Genomic DNA, 20296 nt, shown 5'->3' on the forward strand with positions numbered 1-20296 from the left:
CTGAAGGTGGATGATCTGCAGCGGCGGCTGTTTGGACAGATGGTCTGAACAGAGACAAGACAAACGCTGCACATCTGGACTGCTGTTAGTAGGAAAACACCTCGGGGTGGCCCTACCTGCGGCCCTTAACCCTGAGGGCCCCCAGGCCCTCCAGACCAGGTCTGAGTTTGTTTATCCGCAGCTCAGATCCAGAAATAGCTTCAGCTTCAACACAGGAAAAATAAAATATAATAAACAATAAAATAATAAGTTTAGAAACGTTTCTTAGTGGATGTTCTGCTCATAAAATGCTTGTTATATTTGCTGATATTCAGAAGTCAGAGCGCGTGAGTAAACCTGAACCAAAAGGGTTAAAATCCACATTTATAGTCTTTGTGTAAAAGGACACCACTCATACACACACACACACACACACACACACACACACACACACACACACACACACACACACACACACACACACACACACACCTGACCCCGCCCCTCCGGACCTGCCCCACTGCAGCAGCGAGCGCACTGTCCGGGAAGTTCCTCAGTTTGTTCCCGAGCCGAGCAGCAGGAGGAACCGGGTCCAGACTCCAGACTGTCCCACCCGGGTCATGCGATCCTGAGACAGGGGACAGCGGACTGAGAGGAGACTCACGGTCCGGGTCTTCTCTGGTTCTGGATGATTTTCTCTTTTCATCGCGGTTGGTTTTACGCGTCAGAGTCGGTTTTTTTGGTCCAAGAAGGTGAACAGCTTTGCGCTTAGAGACGCGTCTCTTCTGTTGACGCACAGACTGACTGAGGCTTATTGATCGATCGATTGATTGATTGTCAGGCTGGTTTCGGGGTCATGTGTCGGACTGTGTAGATCTGTGGAGTCCAGCTCTGATCATGGACTCCCCGCTGCTGCTGCTGCCGCTACTGATGGTGATGATGATGATGATGATGATGATGAAGGTGAGCGGAGCAGCTCTGAGGCCGCAGGTCAGTGAGTCTGTTGTTCATGACTGAGTTTAATAAACTGTCATTTCATATTATAGTTATGGTCATATCTCTAGTCTCTATTCTATTTTTATTTATGCTGTTTATTTTTTTATATTTGAGTTTAGTTATTGTATATTATTCATTTCTTTTACCAACCTCACTGTTTTATGTCAAGTGACTGTTGTAACTCTTTAATTTCCCCATGAGATTAATAATGTACTCTATCTATCGATCTATCTATCTATCTATCTATCTATCTATCTATCTATCTTTCTATCATCTATCCATCCATCTCCAAACAACCCCTGCAGATAACTGTGACAAGACCTAAAAATGTTCTATTAATCTCAGTATTTTATCACTAAAAAATTGAGAGCTTTAGAATATTTTAGCCAGGAAATTGTTTGTATTGATTAATTCATGTGTTTCTTTATTTTATTAACCTGGAAAAAAAGCAGATTTTAAAAGTCTTAAAAAAATATTAGCATCAGTCAATAAAAACTCAATGCAATGCAATGTGTAACTTCAAATTATGACGTACATAAACTGCACTTCAGGTCTTAAAATTCACAGAAAAAATACCAAGGACATGACCTCAGCGGCCTGCTGCAGAGGGTAGACGGGACTACTTTTGTCTCTTTAGTTTTATGTAACTGAATCCCTGAGTTTTCTATTTTCGATGTGTTAAAGCTGCACTGTAGTTTGTTCACCTATTTTAGTTACAATAAATTTGTTTTTTCCTCTGTGGTGTCTGTGTGTTTAGAGACAGGACATGTTCTTTATGTGCTAAACTCTGTTTTAAATAAAGCTTTATTGTGAGAAACAGTAAACAGTGGACTGTTTAATAAACTGTCTCAGTTCAGATGAGTGAAATCTGCTTTAGTTTTTGTTGGAAGATGGATGTGCGGGAACAGAGGAAGTTCATGGTCGAGTTCACATGTGGGTGACAGATATCTGAGAGCAGGAAAGATAGAAGGATCAAAGGAGGAACACATGAAAGAGAAAGAAAGAAAGAAAGAAAGAAAGGCAGAAGTGTTTCACATCTGTATGGAATCAGTCCGCTGCCACGTCTCTCTGTAAATCTGCCCTGAAACACTGTTCATGTGTACAAAAGTCTGTTTTTACATTGTTTTTCTAGAACTGTACCACTCTACAGAAACAAACTGCAGCAACTATATCTGCTCCAACATGTCACTGAAACCATGACTCTGACTTTTTGAGACTTTACTGTATAATAAATTGTTATAAAACAGCATATAAAATTTGCAGGAACTACAGTTAATGAGACATGACCAGGCAGTATGCACTGGTTGAGATGCCAGTCTGTGAATCTTTTGTGTTTCTTGTCCTTAATTAGATTCATCCTTGAAAACCCGGACTCTTATATGTACGTTGATCTGCAAATTGTCAAAATGTATATAGCGAGTCTTTTACAGTTTGGATACCGATGGACAGAGTGAAAAATGCACACAGTCTCTCCTCCCTGAACTTGGCTCTCAGGACATCGTTGGTCTGCAGCGGGAACATTTCCAGCTGGAATCTGCCCTCGTCGATTGCAGGCAGCCTTTGCTTCCGCTGGACAGCTCCCGGTGACAGCGACGGCCAACGGGTTGCGTACAAACAGCTGCATTCGCCCGGGTGCTGAAGTTGTCTGCCAGACTTTTCAGCAATAATATCACTGGTGACAGCACAGTGATATTTATAGGACGCAGTTTTTTTCCCTCTATGTCAGCCAGGAATAGGTCCAAATTTACCTGAAAAGCTTTCACCTTTTCACACAACTCTCCCACGTTCGCAACCCCACCTTTGAGTTGCAGGTTGAGTTGGTTCAAGTCATCGGTGATGTCACATAGAAACACGACATGGACCGTGGACTCGTGATCTTGCATGAACCTGGACGGCTCCTCCACTTTGTTCGATTTCTGGCCGAAAAGAAATTCTGATACTTCTTTCCGCAGTAACTAGAATCGCTGTAGAACTCTCCTCCTCCTCAACCATCGTTCATCATTACGCTGCAGTAGGTCACAGTGTCGGGCCTCCTGCTCCTGGAGCAACATTTTGAAGCGCCGGTGCTGTAGGGTTGAGATTTCACTGGACAGTTTGGCACATAACACAGTCTGATGAGTGATGCAGTGTAGCGAGTTGACTGTCGGGTGTTCTGCTATAAGACGTGATGCAACATCCTGTCACTAACAAGGAGGTTGATTTTACCCGGCTCCAGATAATTCTTTTCAAAGAAACCTTTCACAGTAGTAGACATGCTCCCACCCGTTGTGTTGGTCTTCAGTGGCAAAAGGAACAGCAACTCTTTGAAAATTTCCCTGTTTAAGTATCTCACAAATACCGACAGTTGCGCAAGATCAGTTGCATCAGTTGACGCGTCGACAGCGATTGACATGTAATCCACAGATTTCAGTTCAGAGAGTAAAGCTGAAAGGTTTCCTCGTACACATTTCCCAGCCTCTGTGCTGCTGTTGAATCCGATAGTTGAACTTGTTTCACGCAGTTGATGATGTCATCTTTGTTCTTGGCTCCTGCAAGCAACTCCTCCACGATTCCCAACGTGCGCACTTTCACAAGTTCAGCATCCACAAATGGCTTCCCCTTTTTGGCCAGTTCCCAAGTTACATGAAGCGAAGCAGCCGTTGTTGCTCAGCAGCAGTTTGTGCAGCTGTCAGGATCGTTGATGTGGCAGAATAAGACGACTTCAAAGTCATAATCGTTTTTTCTCTTGCGGTACTACTAGGCGGGAACGATGCACTGAAGCTAGCGTGTTTTGGCTCATGATGGCGCCTGATATTAGCAACCTTGCAAACAGCAATTGTCATTTGGCAAATTAAACAGTGGTTTAGAATTGGTATGAGGTGGCAAAATAAAGGCAAATTATCTGTCCATTTTTCATTGAATTGCCTGTTTTCATTGTCAATTGTTCGACGTTTGCTGTCCTCACTCATCTTTGCCAAGAGAAAAATCCAGTCAAAGCAGCCCTGTGCAGATCAGTTGTACGTGAACCTTTAGCCGAAATCAAGTGTCACTGCTTCTGCACACTGTACAGATCGCTGATAGGCTAATATGCAACTTCCCAAGTAACAGCCAAAGGACATTATTGAACATTTGGGTATAAAATTAAAAAAAAACAAAACCCAGTGTGCCAACTGTGGGAATCACTGTGCTAAAGTAATCACGGGGACACATGATGTCAGTAGCACCAACATGTGGTCAGTTATGAAATGTTTTATGTTTTCATATATGTGACGCGTAGAAGAAAAATTCTGGTTTTGGATTCCTTGAATTAAGAAGAGCACATTGATATAAGCCACACTCACTTGTGCCCGTAAAATCTTCCATTTTCCCGCCGTACTCAGCTGCTTGGAGTCTGTAGCCTCACCGCTTCATGCCACTAAATCTTACATAGCTGTCCTTTAAATTATGTAACTGGACAAACATAAAAGTATCTTGATTGTTTCAGGTCTTATGTAAGGTCTGTGACAATGGGTAAAAATCTGCCTAAAAAAATAGAGTCAAAACTTGACACCCAGTGTTTTTTCTAGATTTAAATTAAACACTTTAATTTCTCCTCTCGTTTGTTAAGTCAAACACATTTGAGAACAAGCCCAGCGATCTCCTGAGAGCCGTACTTGTTTCCTCTTCACTTCAATTACAGTCAGAGTTTTTATCACAGCAGCATCTAGAGGACATTAGAGGAACTGAACACACCTGGTGGCCCCTGATTGGTTAAAGATCCTGGTTGTTATGTTTCGTCTCTTTCAGCCGTCTGGCAGCAGAGCGACGGAGCTGCTCGCAGATGGTTTGATTCATGGAGGGATGAGACACAAACGCTACGCCATCAACCCTCTGGGTCACAAGTGGACACATCACAACATCACATACAGGTAGAGATGTGCGTCTGTTTATATTCAGGAGACATCGAAGCAGGTAGATCACTTCAGAACATATAAAACTGGGTTCCTCAGTGTAATTGAATTTCAAATTTAATCCCTTACACTACTGTTACTGAAAAAATAATAATATTACCGTAACATGTGAAGTGAAATAATGCCCTGTTAGCAAGAGAGCTAAGCTAATGGCGTTAGCGAATTGATAAGCCCAGAGAGCTTCATTTTCCCTTTTCAGTAACCTTTTATTGAATTAAATGATGTGTAATGGTGAGCTAATGTCAAGGGGAAGTAAACAGAACAGTAGAGAGAAAATAGAGAAAAGCTGACTAGCATTAGCGGTTCACCAGCTAGCCCTGTGAATACTTTGAATTAACACATTATGTGTTTTATATGTTCGTATTCTACTGAACACCTGGTGATGAGTCACACAGGTGATTCTAGTTTTTATATCTTTTGTGTATGTGTGTGTGTGTGTGTGTGTGTGTTTGTGTGTGTGTGTTTTGAATAAAACTGAGAGACACTGAGGTTGAGTGAGCGGCTGTGTTGAATCGAACTGATTGGGCTGAATTGTTCCACTGAATGTTCTCTGATTGGCTTGTCTGCTTTTTAGTTGGAGGTATTTTTTTCCCTGAACTCAGGGATCATCCTCCAAAGACGTTTACCATCAACTCGGGCCCGACCAATAAAACACCTGAGAACAGAGGCTGTCTGTCAAACTCTGTGCAGCCTGAGAGGCTTCACTCGGGGCTACAGAACCCACCAACTAGAGCTTTATTTAACAAACTGTCTTTCTGTCTCAGGATCACAAAGTTTCCAAACACTCTGAACGTTGAAGACACCAGGAAGGCTATCAGCATCGCCTTCACAAAGTGGAGTGACGTTTCTCCACTGACCTTCACCGAGGTCACCGACGGCAATGCCACCGTTGACATCACTATTGGTAGGGGCAGAAGACAAGGGGAGGGGTTTAACTCACCGCCAACAAAAAAACGAAAAGAAAAAGAGTTTGCCTTGAAAATGTGTGTGTGTGTGTGTTAGGTTTCTACACCTTCAACCACACTGACTGCTGGTGGTCTCCTCTCCACCCGTGTTTTGATGGACTGAACGGCGAGCTAGCTCACGCCTTCCTGCCGCCACGAGGGGAAATCCACTTTGACAACCACGAGTTCTGGATTCTCGGCAAGTCCAGGTTCAGTTGGAAACAAGGTAACAGTACTGCAGTAACATTAATGAGAGTACTACAAGCAGCAGTACAGGAAGTAGACCTCATTCCTCTGAAACAGACTCCCAGTTAAATTTATGATCTATAGTCCAGCGAGATGGTCTGTAGTCCAGCGAGATGGTCTGTAGTCCAGCGAGATGGTCTGTAGTCCAGTGAGATGGTCTGTAGTCCAGTGAGATGATCTGTAGTCCAGTGAGATGGTCTGTAGTCCAATGAGATGATCTTTAGTTCAATGAGATGGTCTGTAGTCCAGTGAGATGGTCTGTAGTCCAGTGAGATGGTCTGTAGTCTAATGAGATGATCTGTAGTCCAGTGAGATGATCTTTAGTTCAATGAGATGATCTGTTGTCCAGTGAGATGGTCTGTAGTCCAGTGAGATGGTCTGTAGTCCAGTGAGATGGTCTGTAGTCTAATGAGATGATCTGTAGTCCAGTGAGATGATCTTTAGTTCAATGAGATGATCTGTTGTCCAGTGAGATGGTCTGTAGTCCAGTGAGATGGTCTGTAGTCCAGTGAGATGATCTGTGGTCTAATGAGATGATCTGTAGTCCAGTGAGATGGTCTGTAGTCCAGTGAGATGGTCTGTAGTCTAATGAGATGATCTGTAGTCCAGTGAGATGATCTTTAGTTCAATGAGATGATCTGTTGTCCAGTGAGATGGTCTGTAGTCCAGTGAGATGGTCTGTAGTCCAGTGAGATGATCTGTAGTCTAATGAGATGATCTGTAGTCCAGTGAGATGATCTTTAGTCCAATGAGATGGTCTGTAGTCCAGTGAGATGATCTGTAGTCCAGTGAGATGGTCTGTAGTCCAGTGAGATGATCTGTTGTCCAGTGAGATGGTCTGTAGTCCAGTGAGATGGTCTGTAGTCCATGTGTTGGGTGTTCTGTGAGTTTTTTCTCTGTCAGAGTTTAAAACTGATCACTATTGAAAATACAGACATACTGCAGGTGTTGCAGTCGGGGAAACAGATGGACAACAGGATATATCATCATCATACAAATGGCACATGGTTTTATTGCTGCTAAAAAAAGAAGCTTCAATAAACAACATAAAGACAAATTCACACTAAGACTGCCAAAGACTTTTAGTCCATTTCCAATGCAGGAACTTTTCCAAGAACCTAAGTATTTTAGGAACTTCACCTAAGCTTTAAATCACAGGAACCAGGGTCTAAATTTAATAATAATAATAATAATAATAATAGTAATATATGCAGCAGCCACACGTGAGACACACATCTCACGCATGGGTGTGTGGCTGCTCTAACCTGTCAACATGGGCGCCGAAATGAAAAGCAAGAGGTTCAGCGACGCAAACACACTGTTCACACATCCTGTGTGTCCCAGGCGTTAGTTTTGGGGCATAATTGACAAAGGCTGCATTCCTGATTTTCTTTCGGCTGTTGCTGGAATCTCCAATAAACCAGCAGCAGATGACCGCAGTGTGCTTGAGGGCAGATAGTTAAGAAGGGAGTTAGTAATGTAGCTTGGTCATAGCCCATTAAGGGCTTTGTATATAAAAAAGAGGACCTTAAAGTCAGTTCTAAATGTTACAGGAAGCCAGCACAGAGCAGCGAAAACTGGACTAATGTGTTCTCTCCTCTTGCTTCTGGTTAATAGTCAAGCTGCAGAGTTTTGAATGAGCTGAAGTCTCTCAGTGTTTTTTTTTTCTGGAGGCCAGTAAAAAGTGCATTACAGTAATCAAGTCGGCTTGAAATGAAGTCATGACTCAGTTTTTCAGCATCTTGTTGATTTATAAATGGTTGTACTTTAGCTGTTTCTAAGGTGGAAAAATGATGTTTTCATCACCTTGTTAATGTGGGACCTGAGGCTTACATCTGAGTCTAAAATAACGCCAAGATTTGTAACCTCAGATTTAATCCAGGGAGTTAATTTCCCCAGATTAACATCTTTCCTCTTTTTGTTTTTGGCGACTAGAGGGATTTCAGTTTTGTCCCTATTTAACTTTAAGAAATGATTTCTCATCCATTTATTTATTGCTAGAAGACAGGTAGTAATGAAATTTATAGCTGGAGCATCATTTGGTTCAGCGGAGATGTACAGTTGTTTGTCATCTGCATAACTATTGAAACTTACATTGTGCTTTTTGATGATGTCACCAAGTGGCAGCATGTATGGTGAGAATTAAGTCAATATATAAAGAAATAAAGTCAATTTAATCAATTTTTAAATTTTAATTTAGTTCCTGGTGCCAAAACAGTTCCTGGTTTAATAGTAGTACTTTCCAATGGCTCAGGAACTATCTGTGCAGAGTTTGCAGTTCTGAACATTGCTGGTCCGACAAAAACCTCAGACTGCTATAACTGGTGTATATCTTCAGTATATTCAGTAAACACAGTAAACAGCACTGATATAGCTCTAATAACACCTCTAATATGAACACTGGGACAAGAGACTGTACAGTTGAGGTGACAAAGTCCAGTTTAAGCGGTTAATACCAGAAAGTGGTGCAGCAAAATGAATCCATTCGTCTTTGTGAAATATTTGGTTGTAGAAGTTTGGTGGTTTGGTCACTAACATGCTAGCCAGCCAAGCTAGTGCTAGTCAGTCACAACACCTCTCCAATATCCTCTATATATTCTCTCTACTGTTTACTTCAACCAGATATTTAGTTCTCCATTGTACAGCATTTCATTCAATAAAAATGTATTTAAAAGGGAAGATGAAGCTTGCTATTGCACAGTTGGTTAGCTTAACACGGCAGCTAATGGAACAATACTGTCACAGTTAATTCAAAGACTGTCATCAAACCATGTCTCTGTTGTGGTGTAGTCCAAAGAGGACGTCTTGATAGCGTCTAACTCTTTGCTGCCTCAAAGGTCAGCACGATCAAGATGATTGTCTATTAGGCGATGGCCTAAATTTACAAGTCAAACTTCACCAAAGTTAAAATCGACATGAAAATTTCTTTCGGATTTACTTGTCTAATGAAAGTTCATCCAGTTTGACAGTGTAGAGCTGAGCCTGACAGTCTGATCCTGAAATGTCCTAAAAAGGCCACAATACAGAGGATAAATTCTTTAGACTTAGGTAACAACATGACCTTTCCTCTGGTGCCACCTTCAGGATAAATTTTACAGTTTTCTCCCTAGTAGTGGTAAAGTCTCTTCATCATAGTTTAGTTTTCTGTTGTGTGATGACCATTACAGCCTCAGGGGGGAGCTGTAGTATTTTAGTCAGTTGTTGTAGACTCTAGACATTGTACCACTGCAGGTGTGTGGCTGAACGACCTTGTCCAGGTGGCGGCTCATGAGATCGGTCACGCTCTCGGTCTGTGGCACTCCAGAGACCCTCAGGCTCTGATGCATCCCAATGCCACCTACACTGGCCAGAGGAACATCGCCCAGGATGACGTCTGGGGTATCCAGAGACTCTACGGTACTTTGTAAACACATGTAATAACCACAGCATTCACAATGTGACTACAAAAACACACTGTCAAGTAAATACTGATAAATTGGACAATATTAAACATCACAGTGGAACAACATCTGATTTAATTTACCAGAAACTACATAAATACATCCAGGAATTGATGATTTATACAGTAAATACTGTAAATCTGGTGACGCTGGCAGTGGTGGAAAGAGTATTCAGATCTTTTACTGCAGTAAAAGTGCCAATATAGTGATGTAAAAATACTCTGTTACAAGTAAAACTCCTGCGTGAAAAATCCTACTATAGTAAAAGTACATAAGTATTATGAGCTTGATGTAGTTAAAGTATTGCAGTAAAAGTAGTGGTTTGGTCCCTCTGACTGATATATTATTATATATGACATCATTAGATTATTAATAGTGAAGCATCAGAGTTAGAGCAGCATGTTACTGTTGTAGCTGCTGGAGGTGGAGCTAGTTTACACTACTTTATATACAGTTAGCTAGTTTAGTCCAGTGGTTCCCAACCTAGGGGTCGGGCCCCTCCAAAGGGTCAGCAGATAAATCTGAGGGGTGGTGAGATGATTAATGGGAGAGGAAAGAAGAAAAAACAAAGTTCTGATACACAAATCTGTTTTCAGTTTTTGGACTTTTTCTCTAATCTTTGATTTTTGCTGAAATATTGGATCATTTGAACATTTATTGAAATGAAAGCATGTGAGAAGTTTAGAGGGAAAAATCACTATTTGGTGGAGCTGTTAACAACTCATAGACATGTGAAATGTGACCCCGACTACACACTGCTTTTTGTAAGACGTCAAAAGCCAAAAAGGTTGGAAACCACTGGTTTCATCTTTAACAATGTGTTGTATTTTAAAAGCTTGTTATATTATCCATTGTGTCAAATCTTCATCTGAAAAGTAACTAAAGCTGTCAAATAAATGTAGTGGAGTAGAAAGTACAATATTTCCCTCTGAAATGTAGAAAGTAGCATCACATGGAAATACTCAAGTAAAGTACAAGTACCTCAAAACTGTACTTAAGTACACTACTTGAGTAAATGTACTTAGTTACTTTCTACCACTGCATGCTGGTTAAAATCATGTCAACTACTGACCACAGTGCCGACTGGTTGATTTAGAAGTCGACTACACAACTAGTCGAGTTGTTGGTGAAACAGAGTTTTTATAAACAGAAATCTTTACAAACAACATAAACTGAGTGACGGTGAAGTAAAATAACAAGAAAATGACACAGTAAAGAAAATCCAGCGCTGCTGACGGTTGTTAACCTGTTTTTCTCCAGGTTGTCTGGATAAGAAGCGCGTCTGTGATCCTTGGGCTCGACTCGGCTTCTGTGAGAGGAGGAAGACTTTCATGAAGAAGAACTGTCCTCAGCGCTGTGACCTCTGCTACGGTGAGACAGTTAATAGGTGACCTCTGACCTCTGACACACTGAGACGTGTCATCTAGCATCAGTGGTGGAAGTCAGAAAATAAACACATGGTTGATGTTGGACAGTTGAGTCAGTTCACATGTCTTTTTACTGCTCAAACAGAAACCCGACTCTCTCTCTGAGGTTTGTGGGTTTGTCTAACCGTCTCCGGTATGACACTCATTTCCTGCCCGTCTCTCGTTCCTGCCGCAGAGCCCCTAGAAGCTGTTTCCACGCCAACACCGCCTCCGGCCAACGTCAAGATCAAGATGGTTCCCCGAGGGAAGGTGGTGGGTTTCCGCTGTGGAACCAAAAACCCCCGGTCACCGCCCAAAGTCAGGTCAGAACACAGTTGATCAATATTTATTGTTATTATCTGCACAGTAGTGGTAATAGCTTCCTGTTTTTGTTCACTCATTGTTTCCTGTTGGTTCTACTTTGCTGTCACATTAAAAGCCAACAAAGAAAGGGAAGGATTAAGGCTTTTAATTTGAAACATCTGTGCAGGAAATGTTGAGTTTTATTGATAATAGCTGAACAGTGATTTAAAAAAACGGCAAAGTAGAAGCAACTGGAATTAATTAGTGAACAAAAACATTACGATTGTTAACCAGAGACATGAGGAGTAAAGGGGGGCTGCTAGCGCCCTCTAGAGGCTGCAGTGTTCATTACAGTCTCAGTAAAAATGTGCTGGATAGAACAAACATCCCGATGATTTATTTATTCTTAGCTTTACCAGTGGTGGAACTAAAAATTGCATTTTAGTAACGTAAAACAGTAACATTTGTCCTGAAGGTGGCATAAGCCCAAAAATATCTCTTTTCTTTCATCTCTGTTTTCTGCAGCTGGTATAAAGACGGCGAGCAGATCCTGACCTCCATCCCCGGCTATATCGTCATGAAGGACCGAGACCTCCGCATCGTCGCCAACGAGTTCAACGAGGGTGTTTACACCTGCCGCATCCATCGCCGCGGTGACATCGTGTCCGCTAACTCCTGGGCCATCCGACTGAAACCAGAGCAGCCGTCTAACAGCTGAGGACGTCGACAGTGACGGAAAGATGGAGGACAAAACAACACACGATGTGATGACAGGAAAGTGTTTGTTTGTGGAACGACAACCACATGAACTCTGAGTGGATCTGTTCAGGTGCACAAGAACAAAGGTGTTAAACTGTGAAAACAGACTTTAAATGGCGTCATGACAGATCTCCTGACGGGATGACCTGTAGGACGTCATGACCCTGTAGTCATCTCAGCAAAATATGATCAGCTCAATATTATCACAACATGACATGATGCCATGTACCCACAATCCTGTAGAACGTCTTGTATGAATCATGGCCTGATGTCATGTCCTCATAATCCTGTATGACATGATGATGTCCCCGTAATACACAATAGACCCTTTACTGCAAAAACAACCAGAAACTTGCTTGTTTTTATTTTCAGGTTAATCAGCTGATAAAAGTGTAAACTTTAGGCCTCCTGCTTTGCCAAAAAAAAGATAAATGTGATTAAAAAAACAATGAAATATTATCTCAAAAACAAATGTATTGATCAGACTGTTTGACTTTTCACTGTTTTGGTTACCAGCAGTCACTCAACACTCATCTTTGTGTTTCAGTCATAAAAACAGATCTGATATCTGCTGGTTGTCTGAACACAGATATTCAGATTCTCTGTTTTCAGATTGTCTGTGTTCAGATTTTTCAGATTTCATAGTCTGACTCTGCTGGAGTATTTCAGGAGTATTTCAGTAATATTTCAGGAGTATTTCGGGAGTATTTCGGGAGTATTTCAGGAGTGTTTCGGGAGTATTTCGGGAGTATTTCAGGAGTATTTCAGGAGTATTTCGGGAGTATTTCAGGAGTATTTCGGGAGTGTTTCAGGAGTATTTCAGAAGTATTTCAGGAGTATTTCAGGAGTATTTCAGGTGCTTGTTGACTGTTTTGCTGCTGATTGGACAGAATCTGTGACCTTTTGTTTACAACATACACGTCATTTTCACGTAGTTTTTTTACATTCCACTGTGTTAAAATAAAGTACGCTACAGTACGTTTCAGTACGGTGTGACATAATTCTGTGTAACGAGGGTTGAACTCACTAAACTCAGCAAACCTTTAATCTCTCTTCTCTCTTTGTCACCAGCAAAGATTCATGTAGAAACATTCAGGTAGAAGTTGTGTTGGATTGATCATAACTACGTTTCTGTGTTTGTGTTCAGTTTGTTTTCAGGCTGCAGCTGCTGTTACTATTATTACAAATAATCCAATAAAAACAGCTCAGTCGTTTAGTTTTCCCCTGACTCCAGTATCCAGGAATTACATCCACACTGGACCATTCAGCACCTCATAATTCACGTCGAGACCCGACGTTGTGTGTCGTGTGTTTGTTATGTGAGAGCTGGAAACGGGTTTGTTTGTCTTTTTTATTAACCTCACTGTAGTTAACATGCAGATATTGTAGAAGATGAGAACTTTAAAGATTCACTGGACGTAATCTGGGCTTTTACATCCAAAATCTACCTTCTGTGAAAGGGTTTTACCCATAATGCATCGCTGTTTCTGTCCTCCTGTCTTTTTCTTTAAACACTTTGAGTTTTGTGATACAAATAAAATGATTCTTTTAAATCCTGTGGTTTTAACCTGCACTGATGAAAATGTTTTTGTTTGTTATGATGATTTCTCATTAATGTAATAAATTAATTTTTAAATGATCTTAGAGACAAACAAGTTTGTCAATTTAAATGTTATTTAATTATTTCATTAGTCTTGAAATAGAACTCAAATACATTCATTAAATATATGTTCAAGCTGAATCACATCATATAAAACATGTAACAATGTGAGCGTCTGTTCTGTGGTTTCATGTTATTTCATATGTAGACGTCGATTTTCAAATGCTGTCAAATTAACAAGATAAAGACAATGAAAAGGTGTTGAAGTGCATCATCATATTAAAACAAAAGATATAATGAAGATAAATGTTTTACAATGAAAAATAATTATAATAAAATATAGATTTAAATTATAAAAATACAGAAATACCAAAAAAAAGAGAATAAAACTAAAATGGGATAAATAAGAAATAAAAAAGAGAAGAAGTGTTTGCTGCACAGAGAGCAGATCAAACATCACAGCAGTGAACAGAATGAGACATGATGGAGGGAACACTGATCTTCCTCCAGATGAAGACAAAAGGGAGCAGAACAAAGAGTGGCCTGGTTTTAACCGCTGACCCAGATCTGATGTTTTCTGTCTGACTGCATCCACTGATGTGGGTCAAACCGGCTCCGTCCACACAGGGACTCCAGATCTGGATCCGGTCCAGACTGAAGGACAGCAGAGGACAGAAGAGAGGAGACGGTTTTAAAAAGAAGCACTCGAGGACCTCAGATGAGAGGAAAACAAACTAAATTAATTATAGGAAAGAATATTTAATGAAGGCAATTTTTGTGCCCAAGATGCTTGATATGAAGTGAAATAAAACGTCTCATGTGTAGAATTAGTTATAAATACTTGTCTTCATGAGCTGGAGGAGTCTTTGCTATTTGGAGCTTGTTTGTGAGGATTTTGGACAGAATCTTGGCTCGTAGTTAAGGAGGGAAACTGCTGTGAGGGTCCAGTTTTAACCAAACAAGCGCAGCAGCGAGCGCAGAAAGGCTGAGTGAAGGTGAATATAGATCAGCAGGTGTTGTGATTATTAAATACTCTCTTAACCAATCACATCGCTGCTCTCATGGCTCGAACGGTGATGTGTAACCGTGCTGCAGATTATCAACACATCAGTCCTGCTGCCTTCAGAGACTCAGCTTCTCATCCAGAATAACCAGCTGTGGACAGAAGATACCATCAGAATCAACAGACGGTTTCTACAGCAGGCAAGGAGCGAAACTGGTTTATCTTCAACTGGACCAGTATAAAACTGGTTTATATTCAACTGGACCAGTATAAAACTGGTTTATCTTCAATTGGACCAGTCTAAAACTGGTTTATCTTCAATTGGACCAGTATAAAACTGGTTTATATTCAACTGGACCAGTATAAAACTGGCTTATCTTCAACTGGACCAGTATAAAACTGGTTTATATTCAACTGGACCAGTATAAAACTGGTTTATCTTCAACTGGACCAGTATAAAACTGGTTTATCTTCAACTGGACCAGTATAAAACTGGTTTATCTTCAGTTGAGTTCTAATGTAAGACAAACAGATCAGGAAAAACAGGTTTGATCAACAATATTCATCTTCAGACATGAAAACACAAACACAAAAGTCCATCTTCAAAATGAAACTTTATTATGTGAACACGATTCTTCAGGCGACGCTGCACACAGTGCAGACACACCTGTCAGCACCTGCAAACCTTCTGATTCAAAAGACCTTCATCTCATCTCATCTCATCTCATCTCATCTCATCTCATCTCATCTCCACAGCGGCGGACAGACTCACATCAGGAATGTGAAGCCAGTAAAGACTCATCAGATATTTAGAAAACCAAGAAAATCAGTTTGGGAACACTGGAGCTGTTTACAGGAGCAGGTTGGACTATGAGCCCCCCCCGCCCCCCCCTCCTCCTCCTCCTCCTCCTCTCCTGTGTATACTGATAAGGTGTAATCGGTGGGGGCGGGGTTTAGGCACGGCAGGTGAACAGAGAAAGGCACAAGGCCGAGCCGACACGTATGGCTTGTTTACAGGCAGAAACTGTGAGAAGGTCAGCGGGCGGCGACACATTAAATCAACACAGATAAAGGAATAAACGCTGAGGGGGGGGGGGGGTCGTTTCTGGTCGGGAATGTCAGCTGGCAGAGGTCAAAGTTCAGGAATGTTTTGGTTGGTTCAGTTTGGGGGCGGGAACACGTCGGTGTGCTGCAGCCACTCGCTGTGGTAGCCCCGCCCCCTGCTGGTGACATCACTACATGCCCATCCTGATGCTCTGGATGATCTGGAAGATGGCTGCAAAACAAAAACAAGAAAAGACGAGTGAGAGCAAAGTCAGACAGATGTTTTTATGTTTTTATGTTTCTACTTGTTGCATCTTTTGTACGAGTAAACTTTTATTAACTATTATCATCTTCATCATTTTTATTTTACTCCAAACTCACATATTAAATTAATTATAACATGCTATATTTTTAATCAGTTTGATTAAAAAGTAAATGAATATCGTGCTGAAGCTCAATAATAAACATATTTGACTTCTTATTATGATGCTGCTGAACAGCTGCTTCAGTTGAATATGGATCATAAACGCAGTCGGTCTTCAACTCCTCGTTAACGTCAGCTGTATTTAAATGTTTATGACGTCGTTACAACACGATAATCCTCATGTTTGTAGTCGATGATTGAATCTGTTATCGTCTCTGTTTCTGTTCACTTTTATCTCCCTTTATGGGATCAATGTTTATCTTATTTTCATAAATCAAACATATGACTTTACATAAGTCTTTAGTTCTGATCAATAAAGAAATTAAATGTTTGAATTACAAAATGTAAGAAGTAAATATGAAATGACGTGTTTATGACGGTAAAACAGCAGGAACAAGACGAGTAACTTCAGTTTTCTAACAGGTGAAATAATAACCTGAGCAACAGCTCTTATTGATATTCATAACTGATCAATAAAACATTGATAAACAACTTATTAACCATTAATAAATAAATCTGTAGTGTTACTCTTTATATTTATTTGTTTATTACTTTGTTTTCACTTTTATATTTTTGATTCATTGAGTTTATTTCTTTAGTGAATCATTTATTATATATATAAATATTATTATTATAATAATGTGTAAAGCCTTCATAAAGGTGATGTAATCACGTTTGCTCAATAATTGATCTTTGTCACTCAAACAAAGTCCAGGTTATCTGAAGTCCCCTCCCCCCCCCCCCCCATCAATCAATCAGTTTGTCAGAGTCAGACTGACATTTAGAGCGGGCAATAAGCCCCGCCCCTTGTCCTCTGATGTCATCGGGGGCGGGGCTTCTGTTCAAACTCAGAGTATCAAGTTTCACCACATAAACTGGTTTTTCTATCTTTTACATATGATTTTTCTATTGATTCATTATTGTCTATATATTTATTTTATTTGTTCCTGTTATTTAATTTGGTTATTGATACTTTAATTCTTTAAAACTTTTAAAATCTCTCTTTTCAGTAAACATATAAACCTGCTGTAATAATTAGATGATATTACAGATGATATATGAACTAGTTGTGTGCCAGTCAGGAATTACAACACAAAATATTAAAGAAATAAATACATAAATGTACATTTTAAAATAATTTGATCAAATATTAGATTTAAGCTGTTAAACTGAAGTTTAACAGAACGAAGCAGCAGAGAAGAAGAATGTTGAGTTTTATGGTCGGTGTGTGTTTGTGGACGTTAAAGAAGAAGAAGAAGAAGAAGAAGAAGAAGAAGAAGAAGAGGAAGACTCACCTGATCCACAGACGACGAAGATGAAGAGCGCGAGCAGCCAGGGACCGACGCCTTTCTCCTCCATCACGTTCCTCTGAAACACGCAGTCATAAAACAATCAACGACAGTTCACATTAACGAGTTTCATTGTTAAAGTTGTTTCAAGTCTGTTTATTTTTTTACCGTTTAGTTGGAAGTAATTTGGTTTTTTTTTTCTTTTCTTTCATCTCAAACTTTATTATTTCATTTTGTATTTATGTATTTTGAAGTTTTATCTGTAAATTGACTTTTGCTGGACTGTTGAAACAGTGAGAGTTACTGAGTGAATCTAATCAAACTGATTGATCTGTTGAGATGATTATAGATACATTCAGTAGTTGGTTTCTATCACAATAAACTGAATATTTTGGGGTTTTTAAACTGTTGGTTGAACAAAACATTCTCAGATGTTTTATCAAGCAAACAATCAATCAGTTATATGAATTTATAGACAGCAGACTAATCAATAAGGAGGATTTATTTCCTAATTTCTTATGCCTACAAAGTATTAAAAGGTCTATTATTCCCTTCAAACTTTGCTTTTGAGACCAGGACATTAATATTTTCACATTTAACTATTTCTGAAGGGAAAAACAGGCGAATTTGCTCGTTTTCATTCACATAAAGACAGAAAAGCAACACATGAATCAGAAGCAGCATGTTTTTATACTAAAGTTACACAACAGATTTAGAAGCGAGCGGGTTTTATTCAGATTTACGATGATACTGCGAATCACTTTCATCTCCCATCATCGTATCCGGTGATTCATATGTTGTCTTTTCTGACTTTACGTGAATGAAAATGTGTAAATTTGCCTTTGTCAAAATATCACCGTCCTGGTCACAAGAGCGATTAGAGAATAACATTTACTACCCAGGAACAGCTTCATTAATCTGAATATGAACAGCTTGTTGATCAGATTTGATTGATCTGAATTAGGTCAATATATTGATATTATATGAATGTGGTGATATGAGAGTGTGATGTGGCGTATACGTGTTGTCTGTTCCTGCTTTTAAAGGCTGAAGTGAGACTGGCCTTTAACCTTTTACTCATTATATCCACATTATTGATGATTAGTAATCAAAACCGTCATCTCTACAATATTATCACAGTATTGATATCGAGGTATTTGATCAAATATATGGTGATATTTGATTTTCTCCATATCCACCAGCTCTGGTCTGAATGACTATTGATTAACTGAAAGATTCCTGTCAATCGATCACAGAACATTTAAATATTTAATCGTGAAAACATGTTAATGAACTTTAACTGCTGACTTTCAGCCGATAGTCACCAGTTAACACGGTCGCCCGTTAAACCGAAACACCGGCTCTCTGCGGCTGGTTTCTGGGTTTTCGGGCTTCTAACTGGTCCGGAACCAGAACCAAACCTGCTCAGTTTAACGTGGGTCTCAGCAGGACTCTGAATGTGTCTCTTGATGCTGGTTTGGACAGTTTTCTGCGGGTTTTAAGCAGTAGAGAGAGAAGCAGCTGTTACCGTTGACTTGGCCACGTTCCCCCGCTGAGTGATGTTCTTGCTGTGCTTCTCGTTCGCCATGCGGATCCTCTGTTTGGCCACCATCTTGTCTTCTTCTCTGGAGGGTTTTTATCAGATTTATTTCGCTGGTTGGTCAGTTTGAGGAGAGTTTGAGCGTCTCTCAGATGTTTCCTGTCGGTCTGGCAGCGGCTCTCTCTTGTCTACGTACTCACAAAGATCAAGCCCCGCCCCCCCCGACCGCTGCCGGAACTGCCGCTTCCCGCGTCAAGTTACCGCGTGTCAAAATAAGACTTCCGGTACGCTCTTTCAAAGTTAAATTTGGTGAAATTCGGACAGGGGAGTTGGGGGCGTGTTCACGGAGGGCGTGGCTCCCAATACGTAACATTCATTGTCAATGAACAGTAAACACGTGAAAGGTAAAACTTTATGCTAAAATGTATTATTTTTGTTCCTGAAGTCAGCTGACTGTCAGTAGAAACGTGATGACTCTGTCGGATACATAGACCGTAGCCAGCATGATGTCACCCATTGGTTTGTGGAGTCCCGTTTGGTTTTGAGGCGTCCAGGCATCTCCATCGTCGCCATCTTGTGTTTTTGAAGTGACCATATTTGGATGAGAGCGTGGAGAAGCTCCTCGGGGTCCAACCACAGCACCTGACGCACTGGCATGGTAGCGACTTGTCAATCACAACGTAGCCACACCATAAAGCATACGCTACTTTATCATCTATTGTACACGGAATGGGACCATAATTTGTAAAATAAACATCATGCTGTATTAAAGAAGATTTGAAACTAGCAACTGAGACCATAAACTCATTAGGAAAGTGTTTACTGAGGTAATAAATCCAGTGAGAAGTGAGGTCATTTTCTCATAGACTTCTATACAATCAGACTGCTTTTTGGAGCCAGTGGAGTCGCCCCCTGCTGGAGAGAGAATGAAGGTTTAAAGCACTTCCACTTTTCAGACTAGTGTGTAAATCACAATCTGTTATATAAAATTCATTTGATTTTATTCATTTCATCAGGATGGTTTGATTTCCCTCCGTAAATGTTTTAATTCAACAACATCATCACTACTGTACATGGTGAAAAAAACTACAGCACCCATAATTCATGTAAGCTACGGACATGACAGTGTCCGTCTGTGGGCAACACCCAAAGAACGTTTCACAACCATAAGTATTTAATGTTTTATTAAGCTATGACAAATCTTTTATTAACTCCAAAAACTATTTTTGATTGGATTTTACTGTTAGAGCAAATCTGTATATATAAATTAAAAGTTTTGTTTGTTGAAATTGTCTAATTTTAAGGACTCATTGAAAGTAATAACCTGCACAAAACATAACATAACATCTCTGTTGCTCTTTGTTTAGTTTAATTTTATTTATTTATTTATTTGC

The 20296-nt window shown here is 40.2% G+C and overlaps 2 protein-coding genes across 3 annotated transcripts; one reads left to right on the forward strand and one right to left on the reverse strand.

Annotated features, from left to right (window-relative positions):
• The first annotated feature begins 517 nt into the window (after positions 1 to 517).
• On the forward strand, positions 518 to 13570 carry mmp23bb (matrix metallopeptidase 23bb). 2 transcript variants are annotated; one of them, XM_042413096.1, is made up of 8 exons: positions 518 to 969; positions 4741 to 4862; positions 5669 to 5808; positions 5907 to 6074; positions 9326 to 9490; positions 10795 to 10905; positions 11137 to 11263; positions 11769 to 13570. In XM_042413096.1, the coding sequence occupies exons 1-8, from the start codon at positions 877 to 879 to the stop codon at positions 11959 to 11961; spliced, it is 1119 nt and encodes a 372-aa protein (XP_042269030.1). In that variant the 5' UTR covers positions 518 to 876; the 3' UTR covers positions 11962 to 13570. The 2 variants fall into 2 exon arrangements, with proteins under 2 accessions (XP_042269030.1, XP_042269031.1); XM_042413097.1 differs by having other exon boundaries at positions 518 to 942.
• A 1630-nt stretch (positions 13571 to 15200) lies between these two features.
• On the reverse strand, positions 15201 to 19125 carry LOC121898848 (stress-associated endoplasmic reticulum protein 1). Its single transcript, XM_042414310.1, has 3 exons — positions 18891 to 19125; positions 17369 to 17441; positions 15201 to 15881 (listed from the first exon to the last, which is right to left on the reverse strand). The coding sequence occupies exons 1-3, from the start codon at positions 18972 to 18974 to the stop codon at positions 15841 to 15843; spliced, it is 198 nt and encodes a 65-aa protein (XP_042270244.1). The 5' UTR covers positions 18975 to 19125; the 3' UTR covers positions 15201 to 15840.
• Positions 19126 to 20296: the final 1171 nt, after the last annotated feature.

Source organism: Thunnus maccoyii, chromosome 6 (genome assembly GCF_910596095.1).
Source record: "Thunnus maccoyii chromosome 6, fThuMac1.1, whole genome shotgun sequence".
NCBI lineage: Eukaryota > Metazoa > Chordata > Actinopteri > Scombriformes > Scombridae > Thunnus > Thunnus maccoyii.

What these genes read in the sequence shown, in the direction of transcription:
- mmp23bb (XM_042413096.1), top strand. Translation starts at nt 877, where the DNA reads ATGGACTCCCCGCTGCTGCTGCTGCCGCTACTGATGGTGATGATGATG. An exon ending in CATCACAACATCACATACAG is followed by an intron (nt 4,863 to 5,668) that starts GTAGAGATGTGC and finishes TTTCTGTCTCAG; the next exon opens with GATCACAAAGTTTCCAAACA. An exon ending in CGGTCACCGCCCAAAGTCAG is followed by an intron (nt 11,264 to 11,768) that starts GTCAGAACACAG and finishes TGTTTTCTGCAG; the next exon opens with CTGGTATAAAGACGGCGAGC.
- LOC121898848 (XM_042414310.1), bottom strand. Translation starts at nt 18,974, where the DNA reads ATGGTGGCCAAACAGAGGATCCGCATGGCGAACGAGAAGCACAGCAAG. An exon ending in GGAACGTGGCCAAGTCAACG is followed by an intron (nt 17,442 to 18,890) that starts GTAACAGCTGCT and finishes TGCGTGTTTCAG; the next exon opens with AGGAACGTGATGGAGGAGAA. An exon ending in CTTCGTCGTCTGTGGATCAG is followed by an intron (nt 15,882 to 17,368) that starts GTGAGTCTTCCT and finishes TTTGTTTTGCAG; the next exon opens with CCATCTTCCAGATCATCCAG.